General features: G+C 39.8%; 1 protein-coding gene and 1 long non-coding RNA gene across 4 annotated transcripts in view; one reads left to right on the forward strand and one right to left on the reverse strand.

The window, feature by feature from the left end:
• The first annotated feature begins 1,127 nt into the window (after positions 1 to 1,127).
• On the forward strand, positions 1,128 to 1,928 carry LOC127373547 (uncharacterized). The gene is made up of 3 exons (XR_007886915.1): positions 1,128 to 1,172; positions 1,673 to 1,734; positions 1,840 to 1,928. It is a non-coding gene; the product is annotated as an uncharacterized LOC127373547 (long non-coding RNA).
• Positions 1,929 to 2,935: 1,007 nt separating this feature from the next.
• Positions 2,936 to 27,311, reverse strand: part of mpp2b (MAGUK p55 scaffold protein 2b) — a 39,618-nt gene continuing 15,242 nt past the window's right edge. For all 3 annotated transcript variants that reach the window (XM_051418132.1, XM_051418133.1, XM_051418130.1), the window contains 11 exons: positions 20,352 to 20,452; positions 12,780 to 12,932; positions 12,322 to 12,477; positions 11,339 to 11,566; positions 8,205 to 8,336; positions 7,975 to 8,077; positions 6,838 to 6,906; positions 6,577 to 6,738; positions 6,128 to 6,330; positions 5,170 to 5,298; positions 2,936 to 4,501 (listed from right to left, as the gene is read on the reverse strand). In XM_051418132.1, the coding sequence (XP_051274092.1) occupies positions 4,325 to 4,501; positions 5,170 to 5,298; positions 6,128 to 6,330; positions 6,577 to 6,738; positions 6,838 to 6,906; positions 7,975 to 8,077; positions 8,205 to 8,336; positions 11,339 to 11,566; positions 12,322 to 12,477; positions 12,780 to 12,932; positions 20,352 to 20,452 (1,613 nt within the window). In that variant the 3' untranslated portion in view covers positions 2,936 to 4,324. The remainder of the gene's footprint in view (positions 4,502 to 5,169; positions 5,299 to 6,127; positions 6,331 to 6,576; positions 6,739 to 6,837; positions 6,907 to 7,974; positions 8,078 to 8,204; positions 8,337 to 11,338; positions 11,567 to 12,321; positions 12,478 to 12,779; positions 12,933 to 20,351; positions 20,453 to 27,311) is intronic.

The raw sequence follows: 27,311 nt of genomic DNA on the forward strand, positions 1-27,311 counted from the left end.
CTGAACATACTGTACTTTTTCTCACAGGGAAGGTCTATGTTATCAAATAAGGGTCAATAAGATTTTGACATAGTGAAATGATGTTTCAAAATGTGTTTGTATATCAGCCTTTGTAAACCTGTCTGCATGGGCAATTTAAGACTGTGTGTACATTTTTTTTTATGTCAAAATTAAATTAGTGCACTCATTATATCAAATATCAGTGGCGAGGTTGCACCGAGAAAAAACAGCTTTTGTGAACATCTGAGTACAAACTCAAAGCAGAAAACTGAAACTCAAAGTTCCCACACTGTGCATGAGACTAAATAAATTAACATACTTATGTTACAAGTACAGCTGAAATCAGGGCCAATATTAGCATTTTTAAATTGGCTTTTTGTGTATGTACTGTATCTTTTTACCCTTATTTGAGCCGATACATTAACCTGTAGTGCATTTATACCATAATTTTATATGTATCATTATACCTACCTGTAAACAATCCACTATGTGGAAGGAAAATCTTTATATAACTGATACAACTACTGAAGTTTTATATATAACCCAGTTAAACTCCCACTAAATGCCCCCATATTTACAGTATGTTTGACAGAAGTTAAGAGGTTAAATATTTGATTTAAGGCACCTATTGTTTACATGTTTTAATAATACTGTGGTTACTGTGGTTACAGTATGTAATTTGCAAAATTACATCATTTATACTGATAAATAAAATTAATTTCACAAAAAAGGGTCCAGTTTTATTTTCCAAAAAGCAAATCATAAAGATGGGTTTTGTGCTGCATGCTAAGAATTTAGTTACTACTGTTTGGGGAGGGATGATGGCTGAGGCACAGCACTAAATAAAAACACAAAATTGTTAGTTGTTGACCATTGTGTATACCCTAAGCAGAAACAGAACAAGAGTGGTCTTATAATTGAACTCTGAGGAATGCCATTGTTGACGGTTTGCCACAGTAAATGCTGAGTCAAATAGATTTATGAATGATTTTGTTCAAAATATGCATGAAATATGCAAGACACAGAGCACACCTAGAAGTCCTGTGTCTTTAAAAAAGACAACAATGCTGTAAAAGCTCTTCACATTGAGTACTTCCCTAAGTGACACATTATCCTTTGATAGCCACCCACAGGTCAGGACAGTTTCTGTATGTTTGCTATTCTTAAATAAGGTAAGGACTCATCCCACTGCAATACAATGATTAAATCTAATAATCTTCTAATTCTGTGTCATAAGGGTAATGCGAGTTAGAATTATACAGATTCAACTAATTTCTTAGAGTTGTAATGAGTAAGATTTATAGGATGAAGGTCCACTGTCTGTTGTTAAATTCAGACAGCATAAAGTCAAACAGTATGCCGGTCATTCCTGCCACTTATTACGTTGCTAACGTCTTGATTTAAGCTTTAGTTGTAAACTGCTGAGCCGGTTTCAAAGATTTCTTAAGTGGCAAGATTGTTGGTGACTCTGCATGGTCACTATAGGTCACAACCCTCTGTTTAGACAGTTAGCACTCAAAGTCTCATATAATTGTTCCAATGGGCTCCCATAAACTGAGATGGAAAGGCTCTGATGTTTCTTTTTGTAAGACACGTCCAAAGAATTTATTTCGAATCAGCTTATTTGTTTTTGTATTTATTTCTGCACTTTTAATTTATTTTGTCCTCACAGTAATGCCAGCAGGTTGACAAAATTCCAGCCATGACTGTGGTAGTTAATATCTTTCAATATATGTAAGTAGACCAGTCATATCAAGAATGAATCTCTCTATACAGGAAGAGAATTGTTTATTCAAAACAGAAAATAATTAAGTCTTGAAATGATGAATGTGTTCCTAGATTCCCAGTGTTGGTGGTGTCCATAGCTGTGGTACTCCTCTGCTTCTATCTGCACGCAAAAAAGAAAAGAGCAGCATATGACGTCACCATACCAACACAAGATGGCAACACATCTTCAGTACTCCATATAATTTCTTTGCCTGAAGATCAGGCAGAAGAGGACAGACAATACGACAGAGTCCCTCCTCGATACAGCACTGTGGATCTCCCACCACCATACTCGCTGGTGCGTGAGCCCTCGCTACCGTCAGCCACTGTTATTGGATCCCTGCACACACATCTAAACACAGAGGGGGTTTTTTCTGAGTCACAAAATCAGATGAACTTCTAGATAGACAGATTATGGTTCTTTAAGTGGATGACAAATATCTATCAACTTTTTTAACTTCAATTAAAATCAACATTTGAAGTTCACTAATTACCATGTTATATTTAATTATAACTGGAATTAGTGTCCACTGACTTTGTGTAGTCTTGTCCTCACCATGACATGACCCAGGTTAGCTGTTGCCAGTCTTTGTGCCAAGATAAGCTAAGAGGTTGCGAGCTGTAGCTTTATATTTAGTGTAGAGAAGCATGCATGTATTAATCTTTTTCTGACTCAGCAAGAAACCTAATTAGCCCAAAATGTCAAACTTTTCTCTCAACACTGAAAAATATTCTGTGTCGTTAGTAATTTAGAGCTTATGGCTCGTATATACTTTATATGATTTTATATATCAATAGCCTACACTGTGCAATAATTTTACTTTGAACCTCCCTTCATGCAGTTTGACCCCAAGCTGACAAGCGTTTGGCCAGGGGCGGCGCCACCTGCCTACGAGATGTATCCGATAACGCTGCCTCTGGCACCTCATCACTGGACAACACCCACAGGACCTCTGCACACAACCCGACCATCTTCAAGCAGCACCCATAACGACCCACGGCCACAGAGGTTACACCAGGCATCTAGCGGTTGAACACTTTAACTGGCAACACACGCTGAGGACGCACCTTATGTTCTCTGTGTATTTTGAAAAATATTTTTTATACAATTTGATTTTAACTTAAATATTAATTTGCATCAATATTAACTGTAGACAGTGAAGCAATATTCTCAACATTTTCAATTTTAATACATTTTTATATGAACATCAAAACTACAGTGTAGTTGTCCAACTGCATCTACACACCAGCAGAATCATCAAAGCACCAAGTGTTTCTCTATGTTATACTATTTACTCTTTATTACAATACAGTACTTACAAGTTTTAGGGAAAATAAAATAAATAGTAAATAAGTTGCCAGTATTATTATTTTTTTTCTATTTTCTAAGACGGAACAGTGATAGAGTGTTTCCTTGGCTTTTGAACCATGTTAAGGCAAAAGTATGAATTTGAAGCCACTCACTGATAAATATTTTACTGTTTGTACATAAAAAATAACAAAAAATGTGACAACTTCCATCAATTGTCCAACCTGTAATGTTAAGTTATTTTTGCCTTCATTATACAATCAGTGCATACTGTAGGCTACTTCTTAATTCTTTTTTAAATGTTTTTTTCTTTGAGAGTTTAAGTGTTCTCAGTGCTACAAATAAAACTCCAACAGAATAAAGCAGGCAGCAGTCGGACACTGTGATCCATTCACTGGATCCCCTCACTGTCAAACAAACCGGACGCTTTACCAGCTTAAGACAATAAATGTACAATGTAATCAACATTGAAAATGAAACCAAACAAATTGAGACTACAAGATTAATGCAAAATGTCTCAACAAAAGAGTTTTCCACTGCTCTCGCTGTGTTTACGTATATATATCAGTGTGTGTGTTCATTTGAGCATGTTTGAGTAGATATATTGCATGTATGTTTCTTTTTAAATTATCTATTGCTGTTCATTTTTCAAATTCGTGGAGACATACAGGATAAAGCACATTCCATAGATAGAACACATACAATCATACTGTATGATCAAATGGTAAAATATAGAGAATTTTATATAAATATGACATTTGGTATCTTTCCTTAACCAATCTGTCCTACCAATCCAATGTAAACATTACACTACATAAAGTAGGAAAGGCTAAAAAGTTTAATATCCTTCAACAAAAACCTTCAACAGAGCACTGTTATCTGCGAAACATATTCTTTACTCTACGTCTATTTCCACGTTAATGATAACATACACACACTCACTCACACTATTGCACTAAACCTCATAATAGACTAAATCCTTCTCAACAGATATCAATAAAATCATTCCAATTCAGACAAATAAAATACAACTTGACATAAGGCTCAACAGAGGAACACTAAGTTTGTACAAAAACGCTCTACATGAGGCTGGTCATTCGCACTGAATCATGATGCTTGGCCCTTCACTACAGACCCCCACCACCAATAACTGCATGAAGACAGCCCCTCCGGAGCTACCAATGTGAAATCGTCCTCCGACCTTCGACCTGAGGCCCTGGCAACGTGCTGTTGAGCCCTTGGCGACTTTCAGAAGACCCAGCTGACAGGCACCCACTGCTGCTCCATTGACAGTTTGTCCAGCGCCAACCTTAGACTTCGAAACGCCGCTTCCAAGCCGTCGTTTATAATGCAGAGGTCAAAGTAATGTCCATAGGCCCGCTTGATGCGCTCGCTCTCGTCCACCGTCCTCTTTAGTTCAGAGTCCTGTAGGAAGCGACGCAGGACAGTGACATGATTACGTGAAAATAAATGCAATGAGCAGTGAAATTGGTACACAACTGAAATCAAATGAGTTTTTTTAATGGCAGAAATACAACTTTCTTGTTAGCATTCCTCTATGCTGAGTAAATCAACACATTTGGTATTGCAGTTACTTAAACAATGAATTTTTCTTGTGATGCATTTCAGTGTTTTAACTGTTTAAGAGCACAGCATGTAATCTTTTGGATGATTCTAAAGGTAGCACTAACTGGCTTTTGAAGCCCCTGAAAACTTGGTTCTACATCTTAAGTATTTCTCTGTAAATTAAAAAAATTAACAACACACATTTTAAGGTATAATTGATTAAGAGTTCAACACTAACGCTAATCTCCTTTATCAGGACTGTCTGGGTGTGGTGTGATCACATTTGTTCAGAAGGCAACACAAACAAAACCACCACTGCTATCATCACATTTTCAGTCAGATGTTGCTACATTTTAATTAGTGCACCAAAATACATTACATTACCTTTCACCAACCAACAAAGCCCCGCCCACATCAACTCAGTGCAAAGAGCACAGACAAGACAGCAGAAACAGCAACTGTGTGTTTATGCAAAGGGATGAATTAGAGAATGTGTTTTCAGGGTCTTTAAGACAACACACACTCACCGTTAACTGTTTTGTGACCACTCCTGACTCAATTGCTGACCTATTCATAGCTTTTAGAACCTCAAAATCCGGAGCTTCAATGAACACAACGTAGGGCAGGAACTCTGACGTCCGCAGGACTTTGAGAGCCTTCAGAGACAAAACAAATGTATATGAGATATTTCACAGTCACTGCATCAATGCACACCGAGCAATGGGAATAGCAAAATCTAACAATTATAAAACTGGGAATGTGATTAAAATGCAGCGGAAGATTCACATTTGGGGCTGAATGAGAAACAACGCAAGGTTTGGTTGGCTGGCTTGACAGCTGCCAAAAAACTGATAGTATAACGCTGGCTACCCCCTCACCAACTGTACGCTAGGAAATGGCTGGAATACTTTCAGGATGTGGTCATGTTGGAACTGTCTACAGCACAAGTGAACAAAGCCAAACGTTCTACACTGGACTCATGGACGAGAGCCGCTTTGGCTATAACGGGCCTGCTCAGTGCAGAATAAAGGCACTCGGTAGGTTGTAGGACACTAGATTGAGAGGGGAGGTGGGAGGGAGGGGGGATGCCGCCAGAGGGAGGGAGGGAGGGAGGGAGGGATAGGTTAAAAATGTTTGCACTGTTTGATCTTGTCATGTGAATTCATAATTTCAATAAAACAGTTGTTCACAAAAGAAAAAATGTAGCGGAAGTATCTTCATCTAACAGATGTATCAAGCTAATGGGTGTAAATAAGATTAGCTGAGTGTTTCCAGCGAATAATGCTGATCATCATCAGGAGATCATTTAGAATAAATATTGATGATGTCCTCAGCCTGAAAATACTTCAGTAGCAACAAGCTGTACATAATTGGTATGACTTTAGAACATTGAGGCAGTTTCATTGGAAAACATGACAAATAATGGATAGAAGTTTGGATGGGAAAGTAAACGAAGGTAAGCAAACATATGTGAGCTTCCTCTACCTGTGGGTTGACGTCCAGGATGCAGATCTTTCCTGTTTCTATCACCTCGTGTATAGAGTTTATCTTAGTGCCATACAGGTTCCCGTCGTACTCGCCATGCTCCAAGAAACGACCGTTTTTGATGTCGCACTCCATTTCACTGCGGGTCATAAAGGAGTACATTTGGCCATCCCTTTCATCCACCTTTGGTTTTCTGGAGGTGACTGAAGGATAAAGCAGATATAGATCATTTACAGACAATAACTGGTTAAATGGAAGGATGAAATCACAAAAAGAAGGGAAAGAAAAAAAATATAGAAAAAAAACACTTCAAAACAGACTGGCAGTCTGGAAACCAAGATGACCACTAAAGAAAATTAAAAAACAAAAACAGTGCAAGCTACACAATGACAGATGGATTTTGTATCATTGCATGTGGTTTTAGTGTGATGATGAATGGCTGCACTCACAGGGGATGGTGGTGCCATACCGCTGGGGATCCGACACCAGCAGCTTGTTTTTCAGACTGCGACGGCCAACCCCTTGCGCACCAATCAGAACCAGTGTCTTCCTCCTGAAGGGCGGGACCTTGGCAACCTCTTCATATATCCGCAGCTCATGGCGATCAAATTCTAGTCAGAAACCAGTAATTAGGGAGCTGAACACAATAAAACACAATAAACATGCTGTCCAATTCATGCAAAACAGAGACTGTGGTGAGTTTGAAGTACCTGCATTCTTGGTAGTCAAATACATCATCTTTTTTTTCTTCTTACCACCCATCCCAGCACATAGAGGACCTGAGACAGACAGCAACACACAAAACACAATAAAACCTACAACCCTGGCGCTTGTCTCTGACAGCCACTTCAACAAAGTCCCTTTTAAAATGATGTACTGTCAAGGTGAAATGTCTTTGAAAACACTGCTGGGTCATAAATCCAAAGTCTGAGAGGGTCACAAGGAGACAGTACCACTAGGTGGCACTGTGCACCAATATTGATCAGTCTATGCAGCCAGTCTGCTGCCAGAGAACACCTGTGACTAGGGATCTGCTGAGCGTCTGTCCAATATGGCAGATTATTTTGCCACTGGGGGAGAATTTCTTCTGAACAGAGACATACATGGAAGCAAACACGGTTGTCCAATTTAATATAACAAATACTGTGTGCACCTTATAGCAAGAGTGCTAATTAGGAAGTATTTTTCTAAATTTAGGAATTGGATCAACAATTTCACCTGACCTCACCATCCAAAAACAACCAGTTCAAATTTTTTATTCAAATCATGCTCTCAGTTGGGATAATATGTGGAAAGGGTGCAAGGAGACAGATGTGTCCTTCCCAGGCTCCAAGGGCAGTACAGTTAGGCTGTCATCTTCCTCTTCTCCACAAGTGAAGGGCATGCGGCTGGCTGTGACTCACCACCTGTTTTGTGGCTGTTGAGGACTCGGTACAAAGCAGATAAATCTAAAGGAATACAGCCTCTTTTCAATCCACATCTCATAAGAGAGATGATTATTGATCTGCTTTGTATTTACTGGGGTCTTATCACCACTCCTAAATCAATGCTCCTTCTCGGAGAGGGCTGTTTGTGAATGTCAGACCCTGCAGCTTAATAACCAGCAGATTGGATCAGGCTGCCTGAGTCACGCCGTTGCTCATTACCAGTTCTCCAGTGCTCACTGACAGAGTAACAGACTGGAGAGGTGAGAGGAGGATGAGCGGCCCGGCGCCAGATGAAATGCTTGTATGATATGGAGGGGAACAGATGTTGTCTTTGTTGCTGGTGTGTTTGTGCAGCGAGGAGTCGAATCTGCATAATGAGAAGTGCTTCTCTGCTCTGCTGCGTGCTGCTGAGAGGCGTACCTGTGGTAGCGAGCTCCAAATCTCTCTTCACGAACGCTTTCCTCTTCTCCTCGAGCAGCTGGCTAGGAATTAGACCCGCACTGCCTCCCTCTATGTGACAGGCCTGTGAGGGGAAACATGCAGAAGAATGAGCGGACAAGTATGTGAATAAAAACTCTTTGGTCTTATCTTAAGCAATTGACGTTGAATATCTTTGTATGTGGTTGAAATATTCTGGGGACAGTACTGACCTGCCACCAGTTGAGGTCCTCCTGGTTGAAAATCTGCAGAATGTCCCCACTGCTGAAGCTGAGCCCTGCTTCCTTACAGGGAATCAGGTTATCATGGGATGGGTCGTAGTCAAAGTGACACTTTACGAAGGCCTAAATGGATAAAGAAGTTGAAAAGAAAAGGAACGTTTTAGTAAAATTGCTGTAATGAATGTCAAAAAGAGGCAGGTTAGACTTAAAAAAAAACACATTTAATTTAATAAACAGCCTGGAAATACATTATATACCTATGCACCCTCTGGTAAGGTGTATGAACATGATCTGTGGTGGATGGATTGGGTGAGTAAGCGTCCATCACTATGAAAAAGCCTTGCACACTTAAAGCCTGCTTCATCTCTTGGCTCACTTTCCCGACATCTCAAGGCTACAGGATTCAGCTCACAAACCAAACCATCCCATGTATCCCAACCCCCACTGATAGGACAAGTAGTCTGAGAGACAGACAGACAGGGAGAAAGAGAGAGAGAAAGAGAGAGAAAGACAGGGAGAGAGACACGGAAATAAAGAGAGAGAGAGGCAAAATCTGTAGCCATGGCAACCATCCCCCCCCCCCCTGCACTTGACGCCTTTTCGAGTACTGAACCGATGCATGTACAAAAAGGCTGCCAGCCCTTACTGTACTATGTGAGTGGGTGTGTGTGTATGTGTGTGTGTGTGTGTGTCTCATTCCCCTATAAGGACACACTTAAAACACACACACACTCTCACAGTCTCAACTGGCCAAGGGGAGCTGTCAGTTGAGTTTAGTCACCATGCGATGACCAAGCTCGAGGCGTCAAACACAGAGAGCTGGATTTCACTGTGAGAGAACTTTTGGGAACAACTCTAATCATCGCAACTCCTCACACAGTGTAACTTCTACCTACACAGCTCTTCATAGTGTGAGCACAAGCAAATCACTCTTTAATATCTCTGACAGACAGACGCTATAACGTGTTGGAGTAGGCGCTTTGATATCCGGAGCCGATACCACAAAAAAAGAAAAATTTAACACTCTTGTTTTCACAAAGCAAAGGTCTTAGGATGATATACTGTAGAAATGTCTTCTCCAAGATACAGGACTCAAAACACACCCTTTTTCAGTGAATAACCTTAAGAAATGGGAGGGTAATATGTTTTCTTACATGAAAGCAATGTTAGGGCATTATTGTGAGATTGGCTGCTTCACTCACCGTGGGAAAAATCGTCTGGATATGTGATATTTGTGAGTCCACAGCGATGCTATCAGCGCTGTGAGTCTGTACTTAAAGCACAGCAGAGCCAAATGCTAATGGTCACAATGACAATGCTAATATGCTGATGTTCACCAGGTATAGTGTTTACCATCTTAGTTTTGCCAATAAGCAATTAATATAAAGCACAGCTGAGGCTGATGGGAATGTCTTTAGTTTTGTATTGGGCAAGTTAAAGTTTTGGCCTGATGATTGTGCTAGAGTTTCATGGCAATCCATCAAATAGTTGAGACATTTTGACTCAAAACCAAAAATGTCAACTCAGCTGGTGCTGGAGGAAAAGTGGGGGATCATCTTGGTAGAACGGATATCAGTACAAAATGTCACAGTAATCCATCCTACAGTTGTCGACATATATCACCTGGAAGTAGTGGACTGACCGACTGACCGATGTTGTTACTGTGGCTAAAAATTAATTCTCATCCAGTGAAAAACTAACAGTTTCTGTCCTGAAATCTTGGAGAGACAATTTTTTTCATCAAACAGCAACAATATGCTTTAATTATGGTAATAATCCTAGCACATAAACCCTCTCCACATAATTTTCTTGTAGATTATGTTCTAGTATATTTTGGTCTCGTACAAGGAATTCATTTGGCACTGCCTCTTCAAGCTCTAGTGTTCCTCTTCTCTACTGCTGAGACCAATCAGTCACAGAGACTTGTGCATAACACATCTCTAGCTGTATATACCGCATCATCTGATGTGCTCTATCCTTCCATCCTATTGGCAATACATCACCAGGCAAGATAACCCCTCTATTTCCCCTTACTCTAAACTGGGTCACATTGTCACAGTGACTATCCTCCTCTGGCTCTTAGAATACTAGTGTTCATTCACTAGCCTAACTCATGGAGAGCTAAGACTACACCAAGACTTGTTGTTGTTGTTTTTTTTTTTGACAACAAACTTATCAAACATCTTTTTGACATGAACTTTACCACCCTGCGAGAAGAGCACAACATCAAAAAGACAGGGGCTCCAGTGTCATGAGCTGTCTGTGAGCTCACTCTTTTTCTGTCTTGTGAGCAAAGTCTTCAATTATTGATCCATTATGTATGAGCAGAACATTACTCTGCATTTGGATAAGTGACAAAATTGTAATGCAGGTATAATAGCCAAATAGCCAATGTCATCTACAAAGTCCCACTTTAGAATTAGATATAAGATTCTTGGCACAGCAGTGAAGGTTACAGACAGCAGAGATGATGCCAGGGAGGACAGTGAGTGGTACTTACTTGATTGATGAAAATGACAGTATCCTTTCAAACTAATCAAAACTTTTACGTTTTTCTGAGCTTGTGAAAAGTTGACTTTTTAGAGATACGTGGTTCTCACAGAACAGCAACACAACAAACATGTGATGATCTTATAGAATATGATGCATTGCTGTAGCTTCAACTACCAAACAGTGCATAAAGTAGATAAAAGTAGTTCAACATTAAACATCTACAGCAGTAAAATGCAACATACATATTAATGCAGAGGTAATATTAATCCACAAACATCATATATAATAGTAAAACACGGTCAAAATTGGTACTTTCTTGTACTTTTGATTTATGTAAATGTTGCTGATACTACTTACATACCTTTACTTAAGTAAGATTTGGATGCAGAACCTTTCCTTGTAGTGGAGTATTTTCAGTGTCATAGTAGTAATTTTACTTAAATTAAATATCTAAATACTTCTTCCACCACAGGACAATTCTTTAAAGTTTGTATAAATAATATGCAAGAATTATGATTGATCAAACATTCTTCTTCCTGTTGCTGTTATTGGTGGTGGTGGGCTGGGTAGTTGGTTCGAGTTATGACACTTTGTCTAAGCACAGTATTTATTTGGTTTGATCAAAAACTGACCTGTCTTGCTGTGTGTGGCTCCTGGTAGCTGGGCAGGATCTTCAGCACCACACTGCCACTTGCCTCCTTCAGCATCTCCTGGAGCACTTTGGGGTCGTTGCCCACCTCCTTGCCGTTCACCTCCTTGATGATGTCACCCACATGGAGCAGACCCTGCTGGTCAATCATGCCGCCATGGAGGATCCTGGCAATCACCAGCTCGCCACTCTCCACCCTAAACGTCACTCCCTACACACACACAGTCAAAATATAACGATCATTTGTTGTGAAGTGGGCCCCTCAGAACAATTACAGTATAACTTTTATTAGGGGTCTTGCAATGTCCTCCGCTGCTCAGCAGTTCAAAAGGTAAGTAGGTGGGGGTGAGGTTGAGTGTTGTGAACAAGCAGCAAATGCGTCGGTTGAGTGGTGAAGCTAATGCAGAAATAGCTTAAGCTTTAATAACTGTAATGACCGCTAGATGCTGGCTGCAAAAAATCCAACTGTTCCAGACTTAAATACAGATAGTCAGTTGATTTTGTCATTTCTCTCATTTAGGCTCCATTTTATGCTTCTTCACCTTTGATAAAACTTGGATTTTGTAGCATCAGTAACTTCCTACATGTTGGCAGGAAACCTAAAGTGTCGAATGACCTTTCAGAAAACTATGAAGGACTCCACAGATAGTTGGCAGAGTTTGTGGGGAGAAAGTGAGACGATAGAGCACCTGGCAAAGTTATCACTGAGTCCATGGTATTAATCAACAGTATGTCAACCTACTGCAGATAAATCACCCCTATTTTGTGCTAGACTGCAGTATAAATCTGACTTGTTTCTCTTTTTAACAATGCTACAAAATGATCTCATTATACTGAGTGCATGTGCCGCACCCAAAACACAAATCATACCATTTATTGAGGAGCTTCATCTCTTTACAATGTACAGGAGGGATCTATCTTGCCTCACTAATTACTATGGCTTGCTCCTTAACTGCACAGACTTACCAGATGCTCACCAGACACCTTACGGATGCCCACCATCCTCACTGCGTCTGGGGGAACAGGCTGGTTGTTGAGGGCTGCGTCCATGAAGGAACAGGGGCTGGGGGGAGGAGTCTCGTAGTTTTTGGACGCCACAGAATCATGGGTCTCCAGGAGGGACTGTGAGCAGAACAGCAGGTGATGAAAACATGGATGACGGCAATGGCAAACAGGCCTTTTCCACTACAGGAACTTGGTAATAGAATCACGCTATACTGCATCAGGTGTTCTTGCTCTGGTCTGTGCAGAGCTATTGGTATTACACACAAACTACTGTAGCTCTGAATCAATTTAATCCCTGCTAGCACAATATGCATCATTATGCATGAACATCACTTTGAAAAGTAATCAAAGGTTTAGCCTGAGTGCCTGTTCATCAAAGCTACAGCTTTCTGTGAGATGAAAGCCCTGTTCTCTCACACCTTGAAGTGAGGTTCCTTCAGGATGCGGACCAGCTCATCAGCTGCCTGGCTCCTGTGTGCGAGCGGGCTGAGCTCCTTGAGGATGTCCTGGACCAGCTCCACGTTGTTCTCCCTCACCGCCTCCAGCTTGGGTTCCTCAAACTGCTCGTGAGCCTTGGATTTAATGAGTATAAAACAGATGTAACAGATGCTACTTTACAGTATATACATTTCACAAAGCTCTAGTCTTTGAGAAGGAATTCATAACACTAAGTCACTTCCATAAGTGCTCCTTCTCAGTGAGCAGTGAATGCACCTCGCCGAGTTATAATGAAATGTTTTCTGACTTCTGTGGGACTGTTTTGACTCAGTAATACAGAGCGCAATAACAAACAACAAAAACAGCAACCTGAAACCAACCCCTGCTGAGTACAACACACAGCCTGCACTCTCAATCTTCACTGAACGATACAAAAACCAAGAAAACTAAGCACAAACTTGAGTCAAATCTTGTGCCCTGTGGGGTTTTTTTTTGTGTGCTGCTGTGAAACATCAATATTTCAAGGAACATTCATTTTTCACTTTCTCCTCCTCTGCTGCCAAGGACACAGGGTTCAGTGGTTATTTGACAGGGCTTCCACACCTCTGGTCCAGGGTCACAGATATAAAATGAACTAATTTATCGCATCTGGGATCATTTTGCATAATAGACCTGGATTTTGGTTTGGGGTATTTATGATTTGTGAAAAAAAAAAAAAAAAATAGAGTTCATACTACATACTTCTTTATAAATAAATGTCTTGAGATTTCTATACTGACAGATCAAAAGGCATCAATAAAAATATCAAAGATACTGTTTAAACCATTCAAATACAACAGAACCTAATTACATAAACATGCATGTTAAATCATTTACAGTAATAGTACTCTACACCAAGCGATTTTGTATTTGAAGCTTCACATTGTCAGACGATCCCACAGAGGCTTTCTCTGGTGGGATTGCCGACTAGTCTGGCAGCCACGTTGTTTGTTTGCTAAGGAAGAGAGGAAGAATCCCTGCCGAGAGACAGGATATGGTGCACGTATACACACAAACACAAACACAAAATTCACAAATGCTTACATGTACACACTCTTGCACACAAATCATCATATGTACTGTAGTACACACACCTGCACAGACAAAGATATTTTACACATTGGCTAAAACACACACACATTCACAAAGAGCTCTTCTGCCCCTGTTCAGTGATTCGGCAGCAGGACTCATTTGGTGTTTTGGCAGAATTCTTTGTAACCTGATGGAGCGAGCTGTGAATGTCTGGCCCTTGGACAACTTGCCAGCATGGACACTATGCTATATGCTTACTCTGTTTTGAGAGCCGTGGATATGACTACATTTCTGTATATCTGCGTGTGTCTGCTTTGACACCACTTTCAATTTGTTGGCTATACTTGAAGAGATAAAATTAGTATTTATGTATTATCATATTTTACAGTTCAGCAGTTTTTTATGATGTTGATACACAGTCTATTATTGATAGCAATTATTTAACTATAACTCTGCTAAGTATGGACATTTGTGACTTTCTACATTCACAAAAGACCCTGCTAATCTACCTCCTCTCCACCTCAGCTACAAAGGCTAATGAGCATTCCTGTTCTCAAGACAAAAAGCAAATGACAAAGCAGTGTTATAATATATATAAAGTATTTTGCATCTCCATGTGACATTTCTGAGGGAATTTCTGAATTAGTTAGCTAGCCTTCTCTTTTCCAACGTGAAAATGTAACAGACCCTACCACTCATCAAGGTTGATCAGTGAGCAATAAAAGATAGATTACTTAAAGCAAGCCTCTGTCATTTCTGAAATATAAAAACTTGAATTCATAATCAATTAAACTCACCCTTGCTCAATACACTAATACAGGGGTTATGACCATGCAGTTTATGATGACTTATATTAGCAAACTTTAAATAGACACTGCCGTGTAACTGACATCACTGAGTCAGATCAATAACTATATGACTCTGTTATACTAAGTTTTAACATGAGCAATTATCCTGTAATTATCACTCATGGCCATAGTTGGTATTATATAGCTCAAGTTACAAAGGCTCACTTTAATGCCCCTCTAAATAACAGTAAAGGTAATAGACAGTTTCTCACATTGGCTTTGACTGAGATGTATCACTCAGTAGCATTTCTCCTTGGTTTGGTTTTGGTGCAGCTTAATCCATGTCAGTGCAACAGCTCCATATTTAAACAATGTATATTAACACACCATGTTTTGAAGTCATTAGGATTCTCTTTTACATCAGACTGTTACTCCACGCTGAGTGCTGCATTAGATAAGATTTTATGCAGGATTTTCTGTTTTTCCGCACTTTCAGCTAAATGTCAATAGCTAGTAAGAAATGGGGAATAAAAAAAACTTCTACTTCTCACCCTCTTGGGGTGGTATCTGTGTGTCATCCTTAAGCTCGGGTCCTCTACCAGAGGCCTGGGAGTTTGAGGGTTCTGCGCAGTATATCTTAGCTGTTCCTAGGACTGCTCTCTTCTGGACTGAGGCTTCTGATGTTGTTCCTGGGATCTGTTGGAGCCACTCCCCCAGTTTGGGGGTCACTGCCCCAAGTGCTCCTACTACCACGGGGATCACGCTCGCCTTGACCTTCCACATCTGCTCCAGCTGTTCTTTCAACCCTTGGTACTTTTCAACCTTTTTGTGTTCTTTCTTTCTGATGTTGGCGTCTGCTGGTATGGCCACATCTATCACCACCGCTTTCTTCTGCTCCTTGTCTACCACCACTATGTCTGGTTGGTTGACCAGGACCTGTTTGTCAGTCTGGAAGCTGAAGTCCTATAGCACCTTGGCCCTGTTGTTCTCAGCCACCTTCTGTGGTGCGGCCCATTGGGATTTGGGTGCTTCTATTCCATACTGGGTACAGATGTTCCTGTACACTATTCCAGCCACTTGGTTGTGTCTATTGTGTGTATATATATATATATATATATACTAAATTGTTTTGCAGAAGCTGTTTTGCATAGAAGTCACCAGAAGTCAGGGTTTTTGGAGGCCACATCACACTATTTTACAAAGACCTTGGAGTCTCATTTACAGTCTGAACAGAAAAAATTTGAGGGCTTAGAAGTTAGGTTAAAAAGTACAAGGTACATAGCTAATTTCTAACATCAAGTGTGAGCTCATTTAGCTGTTCTAAATGCCTCAATAGTCCTGATTGCTCAGTTAGATATAGAGCCAAGCATTGAGTCAGAGCCACAGTCATAGCTGATAATGATTGAGCGCTTCGGAAGCTCTTTTGCATGATGATAGCTCCTGTTGTCAATATCTGCTCATTGTGGGCCTAATCATCATTCAGATTCATTATAGAATTGCAGGCTGTGCTGATTGCATCATTCTTTAGTAAGTGTGGTGCAATCAGCACAATTCACTGAAGTCGCCATGCCACACACACACACACAAGCATGGACCCTTGGTCCGTCCCTCTATCACTCTGTTAGCGTGCTCTTTCCACTCTCAGCACATTAAGTGATAGCTTGTTAAGGGTTTATAGATCGATCATGGGGTCAAGAGAAACTATTATCTTGGAAATTCTTTTCACATCTTTCAGCGAGGCGTCTTTACTCATAGCTTCCATCAGCAGATTAATCTTTTATGAGAAGGCTCATCAATACACCGGTGCCACCAAGAACAAACAACACCAGTGGCATGCTATAACATGCATATATGCAGTTTTCTGCAGAGGTAATCAATCAGTCTTCAGAGAAAAGAAACCAAAAACACAGAGAGAGAGAGAGAAACAGGGATGGAAGGGAGCAGAAGAAGCTCTGTTTTCAGAAATATGGGAGGCTTTTGATGCAGCACTCCCTGCTGCTCCCTGTGGATAGTCCATCTCCAAATTTCCTGAACAGAACTGTCTCTGAATTACTGAATGAGACTGCACAGCTTTTTACCTCAGGCTTTGTCTGAGTCTGAGAAGAAGCTCACAAATGCATCTCCCTGGGCAGAGTAACCTCACACTAACACTGGCTGTGCAATGTTAGAGGGATAAATGTGGTAATCCATACTAATGGCTGTTGAAAGCATAAAAGGAAAAGGAAAATAATTAATTTCAGTATGTGACGTGAACTGTGTCTATACTTTTTTGCCTTGCATACTTTTGCAACGCACAGCAGTGTGTTCCTTCTCTTCCACACATTTAAAAGCTTGGTGAAATTGTGCTCTTGGCAAGAAGCGGAAGTGGAAGACTTCGGCACCATGGAAAGAACATGAGGCGCAGTGGGATGAAACTATGAAAAGACTGTCTGCCACTGCTAAGCTCTTTCACTCTTCTCCCGTCACTTCAAAAAGCTGTACTCCAGAACAGCCACATCACTCTCCTCCATGTAGAAATGTAGAACTAGCTGCAACTGGTTTCATGAGAGGAGCTTTGCAGAAGGAAATGTATTGAAATACCTGCTCTAATCCAGAAAGTGTACTGTTGTGGCATTTTTGGGAATCAGCTGGAGCCTGATCAAATCTTCAATGTAAGAAAAAAACATGTTGCATGTTTGGTCCTCATTATCTTGGGTATCCAACATAATTAAATATAATGTTAAACACCGAAACACTGGGGAAACAGGAAGTGGATGTCACTGCTCATAAAGAAGAAAAGTGGTCACATGCAGTGGCAGCAGCATTAGGGTTTGGGAAAAGTTATGAAACTATTATGAAACTAAGGGACTCCTGTTTTGGATCAAATCACAGTTGAACCATCCATCTGAGTGCTGAAGGGCAAAGCGTGATTCAGCAAAGTCATGTCATAAACAAGTCAAAATTCAAATGGTTAAAGAATTGTACGGATTTCAGGCCAAAGTCCATAAATTGTGGCGAGACCTCAAACAAACAAGCTGATTGCATTGACCAAAGCTCTGGGAGAGGATAATGAACAAAAGTGTTGGTTTAACATAGAGTCACAGTTTCTGTTTTTGTCAGTCAAACTTTGTCTTTTGTTCACAAACATCTAAAACTTTCAGAATCAAAGAGACAGAGGGAGAGTACTGTTTGAACGGCCTGAATCATGTGAATATATATATTTTTTAAGTTTGCAGTATACCTGAGTTTATTTCAGGGGGAAAAGTTTCTGAGACCAGTCAAAACAATAAAAGACAATTGCCAGCCATGTCTAAATTTTCTTGGATAAAGGCATATTGTCTTTGGAATAACTTCACTGATTTGCTTCCATCCAGAACAAGCTTTAATCCAGTGTCTGGGAAATGGCCCAAGAGAAATCTGTACAAATGCAACATGGATTTGAACATTTATCTTGTTCATTCTTACAGATATACAGTACAGGCTGAAAGAACAATGACTACTGTATATACCAAGTATGTCTAAGTATTATGGCGACCCTTTTAATCCTTCTTGAGTGCTGTAATAAGTGCCTCAGTGGTGTATATGTTAGTATTATAGTGTTGAACTTGAAGGTGCAACTGGTTTCATATATTCTCCAGTGCCACTATACAGGATGATATTCAACTACTAGTGCAAGATTGTTGCCACATAGGCATTGATTAAAATCTAGTATCTAGTGAAATAAGTAAGAGTGAGTTCCTGGATTCTCGGCTGATCACAGAAGGTGCTGCTCCACCTGCAAATGTCAATGTGTCAAGTATATCAAGGGTAACTGTGCTTCTCACTAACTGCTATTTCAATCTTTTGCTCTGATTGGCAATAGACATGTTGTGTTGCCTTGTTAAAATGACTGACAGGCAGAAAACAGTGTAAATGTTAACAGTCCCTTAAAAAGAAAGATGTCTTTTCTGTGTTGCTCTAAATATTGTTATATGGCAAACACATGCCAGAAATACATTTCCAACCCTATCCAATGTTTTCAGTGACCCAGTCTCTATACAGTAATTATTCGATATACAATCAACACAACGTCAGCAGTTCTCTCTGCTGTGCCGGTTATTATAAATACATCTATCCTCATCTACTTCATCCACCTTCTGTGTAACTGGAAGAGATGAGGAGGCAAGCAATCTTTAATGGCAACCATTTGCTCCCTTTGTCCCTACTAAGTTTGAACTTCACAATCAAAAGACGCATCAAACCACTGAGAAACGTTATGAAGTTACTCAAAGAAATCAGTATTGCCAAGTAAAAATCAGCTGCCAGTGACAGGAAGAGGGGGGGCACTTTCTGACTCTTTACATTTAAGTTTTGATATGAATTTTTCTGCCTGTGTAGAGTGATTAAAAATAAAAAGCCAGATTTCTCTTTAATTTGCAGTTTTAACTTAAGAGAAAACAATGAAGCAAGACCATTAACATGGTAATGTGATTGCATTTGATGAATATAAGCTGTCTTTTTAGGATAATTACTGCAAGCTGAAATTAAAATTTTAAATGTAATAACGGGTGTGAATATTAAGATTCCATTCTACAATATAATTTTAATAAATTGTCTCATAACGCATGCAAATCCCAGTGAAAACAATCATTTATTATGCATTATGTGTCAGTGGAAATGACACAAGCAAATGATGATACTGAAATCAAATTTTAAGGTTAAAGTCCAGGTGTAATTAAAAATGGAATTTTAACCCTTTAAGATTGCATCCTTGGTTATATTGTACCCCTGTTTAACAATGTATGCCAAAAAATTCACAAAAACTAAATTTCTTTGTCTTTTTAATTCAGAATCCGATCATTTTGTCATAAAACAAAATGTGACGCACGCTTATGTAAGCATTAACTAACCAACAATACTGTGACATTCAACCATCAATCCGTCTTTAACTTTTAGCGACACAGAGTGAAGATTCATTAGTTAGCTAACTAGCAACAGCATAGCTAGCTGTGTTTCTGGGGGACGTGTCTCACTGATTACTGTATAAAGTAATAACTTCATCACTTGTACAAAAGCACAACGTATTTTATGGGGAGAATACTGTCTGGTTTTCCCTGTGACGTCCTCCAGCAGCTCTGCCTCATCTCCACTAACTGCTGCTATAGCTGCTCTTAGCCTGCAACCGAACGAGGCTCAGCAACCTCCCAGTGACCTCCGAGACAGACAGAGGTCAGTTTGACACACAGCGCTAGTGGCTACCAAGAGAAGTCCATCCGGAAGCAAATAGTGCTCTGATTTCCTTTTCATGTGGCAAGAGTGCAAAATGCAGTGCAAAGACAGCACTGCCATTTAACAAAATGCATGCAAATTTACAAAGCAGATACACTGACTGGCATTCATTTCATTATAAGTAGTATGTGTTGTTGGGGATGTAATTGTGATTTAGTTATATTACAGTTGAAGTTTTTTCTCTGTGACTTAGCCATTAGTCTGTCTATCCCTGGACACAGTCCAATTAAAAGTTCTGAATGTCAGGACTACTTTGTGTTTGTCACTAAATTGGACTTTCTGCTCTATCCTTTTTTGAAATAAAAACAACTGATCTCTCTCTCTCTCTCTCTCTCTCTCTCTCTCTCTCTCTCTCTCTCTCTCTCTCTCTCTCTCTCTCTCTCTCACACACACACACACACACACTTCTCATAAATTTATTATTGTATGATGTAAAGTCGTTCTCACCACTGGGCTTTCCATGATGCCTTTGAGGAAGATGAGGTCCAGGTCGTTGGCAGTTGTAGAGCTTGTGCTGTCACTCAGTGTGTCCAGGGCCTGATGCATGGCTAGAAACACACACACAAAAGAAAGAAAAGAGTTTATTTAACTCCCCTCCCCTTTCTATATGTTACAGTTACCCATGGGAAATAGACTGAGTAGATCACTTCTCAGAAAGAGAGTGAGAGAGAGAGCATATTTGCGGTAGTTCACACTACATGGCTGAACGAGACGAGGCTGGAGGAGAAGTGAGCTGGAGGAAGGAGGGCGATGGGAGACGTCTCACTTCCTTTCCCAAGCAATTTCACCTCTGTCAGTCACCCTACTCTTAAGTCTGTCAGAAGCAACAGTATCTCTCTCCCACAACTCCCAACTTCCTCCGTCTCCTTCCAGCGCACATGTTCACAGACACATGCACATACACACACACACAGCAGTTTAACAACAACAACAAAGTTATATATAAATAGCATAAACAGTTTTACCAGTTTGCATTTCATTCACTTTGTATGCCTGCACCAAACTACAGTACATTCTATTTTTTTCTCGTTCACGGTGCACGCTTACTGATAAGCCTGAAGTACATGCACACACACGCAGCCTTGTCTCAAGGATGTCAAATCAAACTGCTCAACCACAGACATCACTCAATAATACGACCAATCAATCAGCAGGCACAAGGTTACGTCAACAACTCACAATGAAGGTCAGGGAAGGTTCAGACTGGCTTCAAAGCATCTCTACTGACTTTGAGTGTGACGCATTAAAAGGTACCAAAAGACACTGACATCACCTACCAGCAGGCATTAATCACAGCAGACATGACTGTCAGAAGAGTGGGCATTTTTATTCACAGGGAACATTTGTCTGCTGTAATTCTCTCAACAGACACCGAGGTCTTTGTTTTTCAAGCTAAAAATACAACATTGGCTTTTAATTTTCACAAAGCAGGCAGACTGGTGGTCCATCACAGATCCTGCATGGCCCACTCTGTGGTCTCATGTCCTAATAAGGGCATGACATTGCATGAAGAGGTGATTGGACCAATTAGAGAGACAGCGTCCCAGCTGCTTTCTATGGACTAATTCTAAGCAAGTTTTGTGGAAAATTATGTAAATGAAAAGTATACTTATACTTAGTATACTATAAAGTATACTTGGGATACCGAGTATGCATTGTGTAATAATATTGTCCCCCGCTGTAATCCACAACAAAAAATGGAGGTGCTACTGACAGCTTTATGAAAACATGAAAGTATCATAGCTCATGCAAAGTAACAACACATGAAAAAAAAACATTACTTTGTAACTGGCAGTAATATTGAAGTTGTATTGATGCCCGGCAACACCCATCTTGATTTCTTGCACAGAGAACAGCTGAAGCAGAGGGGAAAGTATTTTATACATACAACAAAATATTGGAGGAAAATACAATTTTGACCCGATGATGGTGCTATGGGAAAATTTAAGGAACCATCAAAGCTATTACAGTTCAGCATGAATGTCTGAACCAAAATACATGGCAGGCAATCCATCCAAAAGTTGTAACGTCACTAAGAACCATAAACGTCAACTGACTGGTGGTCCAAGAGGAAAAGTTAAACAATGACTAAAGTTAGTAGGATTTATCCTTTGGGGGCGATGACTCTATACCATATAGTCTATGGTCTACAAAATGTAATGGCAATCCACCCAACAGCTGTCGAAATATTTCAGTCTAGACATTGGCATCCATCCAGCGGTGGCACCACTGGCATGACTACAAATGATCCAAAAAGTATTAAATAATGAAAGAATTCAGATTTTTTGTGTGAAATGAGAGACTCATGACTATTTGGGATCATGAATAAGTCTCTGTAACCCGGAGCACCATTACTCTATTCAGTTGTTTAATTGATGTGCAGCCTGAAGCGTCTCTATTGACAATAAACAACAAAATTACTTTGTAGACTCCAACACTATCGACTCTAACAGAAAATGTTTTCTAATTCCCCAACAATTATCCCCTTTGTCACCAAACTTGGCACTTACAGTTAATATTACATAGAGAGGAGTACAAACACAGGTCAGGGGAGAGAAACAAGAGATCAAAAGTGTGTGCATTGATGCTGTACATTTTAACATTACATTTCAGTAGCAGTCATGGTTAACACACACAATACCAGGTGTGTGTTTCTGTGTGCAGTTCAGGTCTGTCAAGAAGCTGGCAGATGATTTATGTATCTATTGCTCAGCAGAGCAGAGTGGGAGTTTTTTTAAGGTGCTTAAAGAGGAGTGATGAAGTAATAGATATTTTGAGAATGAACAGAAAACTATTTTTGGTTTTCTTTTGTGGTGTTTTGGACTTATTTTTACCTTTATTGTACATCCATTTACAAACAGTTACAAAGACAAAAAACTATCCCCATCTTTGCTTTCACTGAGGAAATAAGAAAGCCATTAAGGCAAGAAGGCCAGAGGAAGACGACCTTGATGATTACACAGTCCATCCGCCCTCTCTCTGAATAATTTGATAAGTAAATTAAATAAATAATTACACAAGTCTTCCGCAGTGAAGTCTTGTTTTTCTTCTGTTTTCCCTTGAACAGCAGCTCTGCTCCAGCAGGAGAGTTGCCAGATTTGCGCCTGGCACAGAATATCAGACCAGCAGGCTCGGCTTACAGGTCCTGCATAATTCTCTTTAATCACCGCAACTGTACGCCGGTCTTGTTGCCATATCGGCACTTTTCCCGATGTTGATCTTGTCTCCGCTTCGCCTATGTGTGTGTGGATTTCTTTTTTTTTTTTTTTTTACTTTCCACTTTTTGGGATTCTCATGTTAACTTTCTCTCATAGGCCCATGCTGTCTTACATATATTTACATATGCCGTTAGTCATTTTCTTCTTTTCCCTTTTGACAATCAAAATTGACAGCTGCTTCTCCACAGTGCATAGAGGATTTTGAACAGGAATATCAGGAAAAAGGAAAGGTCTCGACTTGCGTTGAGATATTGATATCGTCAGTGTTGGAAGTCACAGAGGAATCACGAGGAAGGTGTGAAAAGGACTAGAGAATAATTTTCCCAGCGCTGGGTATGCCTGGGGTCATTCCATTGTTCATAGAGATTATTAAAAATCCAACATGTCCTTCTTCATAGGTCTTGCTGCCCTTCTTCTCTCTACATACATAGATAAATGAAGCTCAGTGCAAGTTCAATCAGGAAGACTATCTTTATATCTCATTCATTTACAATTCTATCTCACTAATCACTCTCCGTCTTAATCAGCCCACTATGGGTGTTTACTCGTTAAGTTAAAGCAATCAGAAAAACGATGGATTCGACATGAAGGTCAAAAGTTCTGAATGTCAGACTAAGATGTTGTATTTATTTTCCATTTTTCTAACTGCAACTTTCTTTTGTGAGTAACTCTATTTAGCATTCAGGTGGAGTATGTTACATCTTATATACCCCACTGTCAGAGCTATCCTCCCTTGCATAAACCTGCATAAATTTAAAAAAAACACTGCACAGGTGAATTTTGATCTTTCTTCTTCTCATGTCTCATATCAGCTTCAAAGTTGCACGTAGACATTTGGTTAATAATATACTCAGGTTTATTCTTCCTCTGAGCTTTTACAGGTGAGAACTCAGGCGAAAGTCATTTTCTGCTTCAGCGAATCTAAATTCCCTATACTACATATTGTAACTTGATACCATTCAGAACTCCATTTAGCATGTGAGGGCTTAAGAGGAACTCAGGTGTACAGACAGACTGAACCAGCTACATGTACGCTTTGTGCTCTACAGAACCTGCTCTTCCTGGGAAATGTTGTAAAATTTAAAGTTCTTTTCATGCTTGAGTAGGCCTTGTTTTTACAGTTTTTCAATACTGTGCGTCTCCCGCATTTTATGTGGGAAACTCCTGAAAGAGGCGTCTCAGTAGAGCGGATAAATAATTATGACATAATTCAAAAGTTCCCAAGAGACTGAGATGGTGCATGCAAAAGTTAACAACTAGAGAAGAAAACTGACATTTAAGGAAGCCATCAAACATTGTAATTATTAATTTAGTTGTAATACAGCTTTAGAGAAAAGATAAAATGCTACACTGTCAGCAATGTGTCATTCAACTAACACAAATTTATAATACTAACACACTGTGGTGGCTTCCTGCATCACCTCTGAACAAAGATTACCAGAATGACAGCTTCCTTGCCATGGCGATGGCACAAAGGGCATGTAATCACAAGGTACCCAAATTAAAGGTAAAGGCTTTTGTCTCTTAAAGCCTCATCTGAGCACATCTTCACCTCCAAGAAGAGTTGCAATTAAACTCAATGTCATGGAGGCAGACAAACAATCTGGGCTGTTATTGTTTGTGGTTAAAGCACAGCGGGGGAACATGAACCTCTTAGCCGGCACTTAGTGAAGGTTGTTCTGTTGCTATGCAGCAGCGGTTAGGGAAACAAAGAGAGGATGGAGAGGGGAGCTGAGGGAGGGTGAAACATGGAGGAAGAGATGTGGGACATGCAGTTGTGTTGGTGTTTCTTCAGGCTCGATCCTCATGGGATCTTAAACACAGAGGAGTACAGTGTGCAGCTGACTCTTTCTGCTTCCACTGTCTGGCAATAAAAATATAGATAAACAAACAGTCAGAAAATGCAAATACAGTAAATGCTCTATCCAGAAGAATCAAGCGAAAGAAGCACAATTACATATCAACAGGTAATGTGGAAACCATAAACTAGCACAGTAGGTGTTTGTTTTTGGTTTTCCATCTAGAGAGACTCTTTAGCCACTAGTTGCGGACCTTGTCTATCTGTCTGTCAGATTGCTGAGCCGGTTTGGTAGTGGGTAGTTTTTTTTTGCTGAAAATGGCTACCTGCTGCAGCCGACCACAATGCTACAAGAGCGGTGAGAGCGAACTAAAACAGTAAGGAGCTGATGTTTCAGGGGAACATTTTTGAAGGTTCATCACTTCGATCAGCCCCTTTTACATTGACATTTGATACATTTGCTATAGAAATAATAATTATAGCTACTTTAATATCAATATTTTGCAATGTTGTCAAGCGTAAAACACTTCACTGGCCTGTCTCATGCTTTGAAGATTTGTTTGTGTGGATTTCATTTTATGGATGCTATTATTGCATCTAGCACCATTATTGCTGTCCAAGAGTACAGTAACTCTGAAAAGGTATCTTTTTATGTTGTGAACTAAAGACCCGTTCCCTCCGTTGGAAAATAAAGTTGTTTTTCTGTAAGCCAATTAATTTGACACCTAACCTAGTTTATAGGTTTATAGGTTTAACCATGTTTTGATTATTAGAGGTTCTGGATTAGACTACAAAATTACAATATATTCACAAGTACCTAACCTGTATTGTCACGGTTCTACTACACAACATATTTCAGTCTGAAAGGTGTACTTAAAATTCATTGTATAGCCAGAATTACACTCAAAAGGACATCGAAAGTCAGTTGCAGCAAAGACCTGGTGGTGATTAATCAGAGTACTTTCAATGGATAAGGTCAATGTTAAGCTTTTCAGCGTGCAGAGTGACTCTGCAGTATTAACACCTGCTTTGTCGTGTAAAAACAGCGACAGATTTCTGAGCAGTCCGCTCCTCAAAAACTCATTGGTATTCTCATTGTTTCCCAGACACGCTGCTGGAAGTTACTGCAGCCTTATTTCTCTGTCACTCTGTTAAAATGACAGAAAAGAGCATGTTGCCAAAGTCACCTCTATATAATAAAATACTCTCGGGCCTCTGCAGACATTATTAAATACTTTAAGGTTGCTCTTAGATTTGATTCTGCTCTCCAGCAAAACATAATTACGATCAATCCCTCAGGTAGCAAAAAATTAATGTCTAAGACAGTGGTGGAGAATTACATTGGATTGGAGTGTATGCTATTGTGTGTACCAGAACCGATGAATCATTTATGACTAAAGCGTATGATTAATTTGTCTTTACAATATGTGCTTGATTCTTTCCATCTTGATGTCCTTGCAGAGTGCAATCAGCCTGAAGTATTTTCTTCTCCAATTCAGAAAACATACAGAACACTAATAAAATACTGCTCTGGTGTGTGTGCTTAGGATAATTAAGTCCACATCCTCCTCATGGATTGTCACTGACAAGCTGGCTCATTGTGACAAGTTCAGAGAAACGTTGTGTGAAGCATGTGTGGGCACATCCATTGTGTAATGTATTTGTGTGGTCAATATATGTGTGCGTGTGCGTGCAACTTGTACAGGCTTGCCTTCAAATAAACAGCTCTGCCCATCTGGTTAGTATAATTATAAACAGTTGAAAACATGTATTATTTGAATTATCTGCTGTGCAAATGCAGTTGTAGACATTATACAGGTACTAAGGTAGGGTTAAAGGGTCTTGATTAGGGGTGGAACCATATATGACTTAAAAAGTGTATCATGGTGATGCATTATTGGGATAATTGAATATCCTCACGAGAGAATTGAAATTCTTCTGCTCAGGTTAAGGTTGGTTGGAGCTATGCTTGGAATTACACTGCAAAGTATTTTATTAGAACTGTCATTCAAACTTTCAAAGTACCTGAATATAAAAAATAAATATTGCATTTCATTTGGATGTAACTGTTAGCATTTCATCGATGGTTTGTTATCACTTCTGTAGTCTTTTAAACAAGTGGAAGTTATCGTTGCTGCCAGAAATTGCAGATATTTACAATGTGACTTTTTTACTGTCTAAAAAATATCATGTGAACTCAGCAAAGGATGATACAGTCATTTTCCCGCCCTAGTAGGTTCAAAACCGCTAAAAGGAGTGTGAGATTGAGAGTCCATCAACTACCGTGTATACACACCCGCACATCCCTCAGAGGACATCTAATCAGCCAAAATAATTGAAATCTGTGGATGTGGGTGTAGAGTACTATGAATGATTCAGGGGCTTTAACTA

Source organism: Dicentrarchus labrax, unplaced genomic scaffold (genome assembly GCF_905237075.1).
Source record: "Dicentrarchus labrax unplaced genomic scaffold, dlabrax2021, whole genome shotgun sequence".
Taxonomy (NCBI): domain Eukaryota; kingdom Metazoa; phylum Chordata; class Actinopteri; family Moronidae; genus Dicentrarchus; species Dicentrarchus labrax.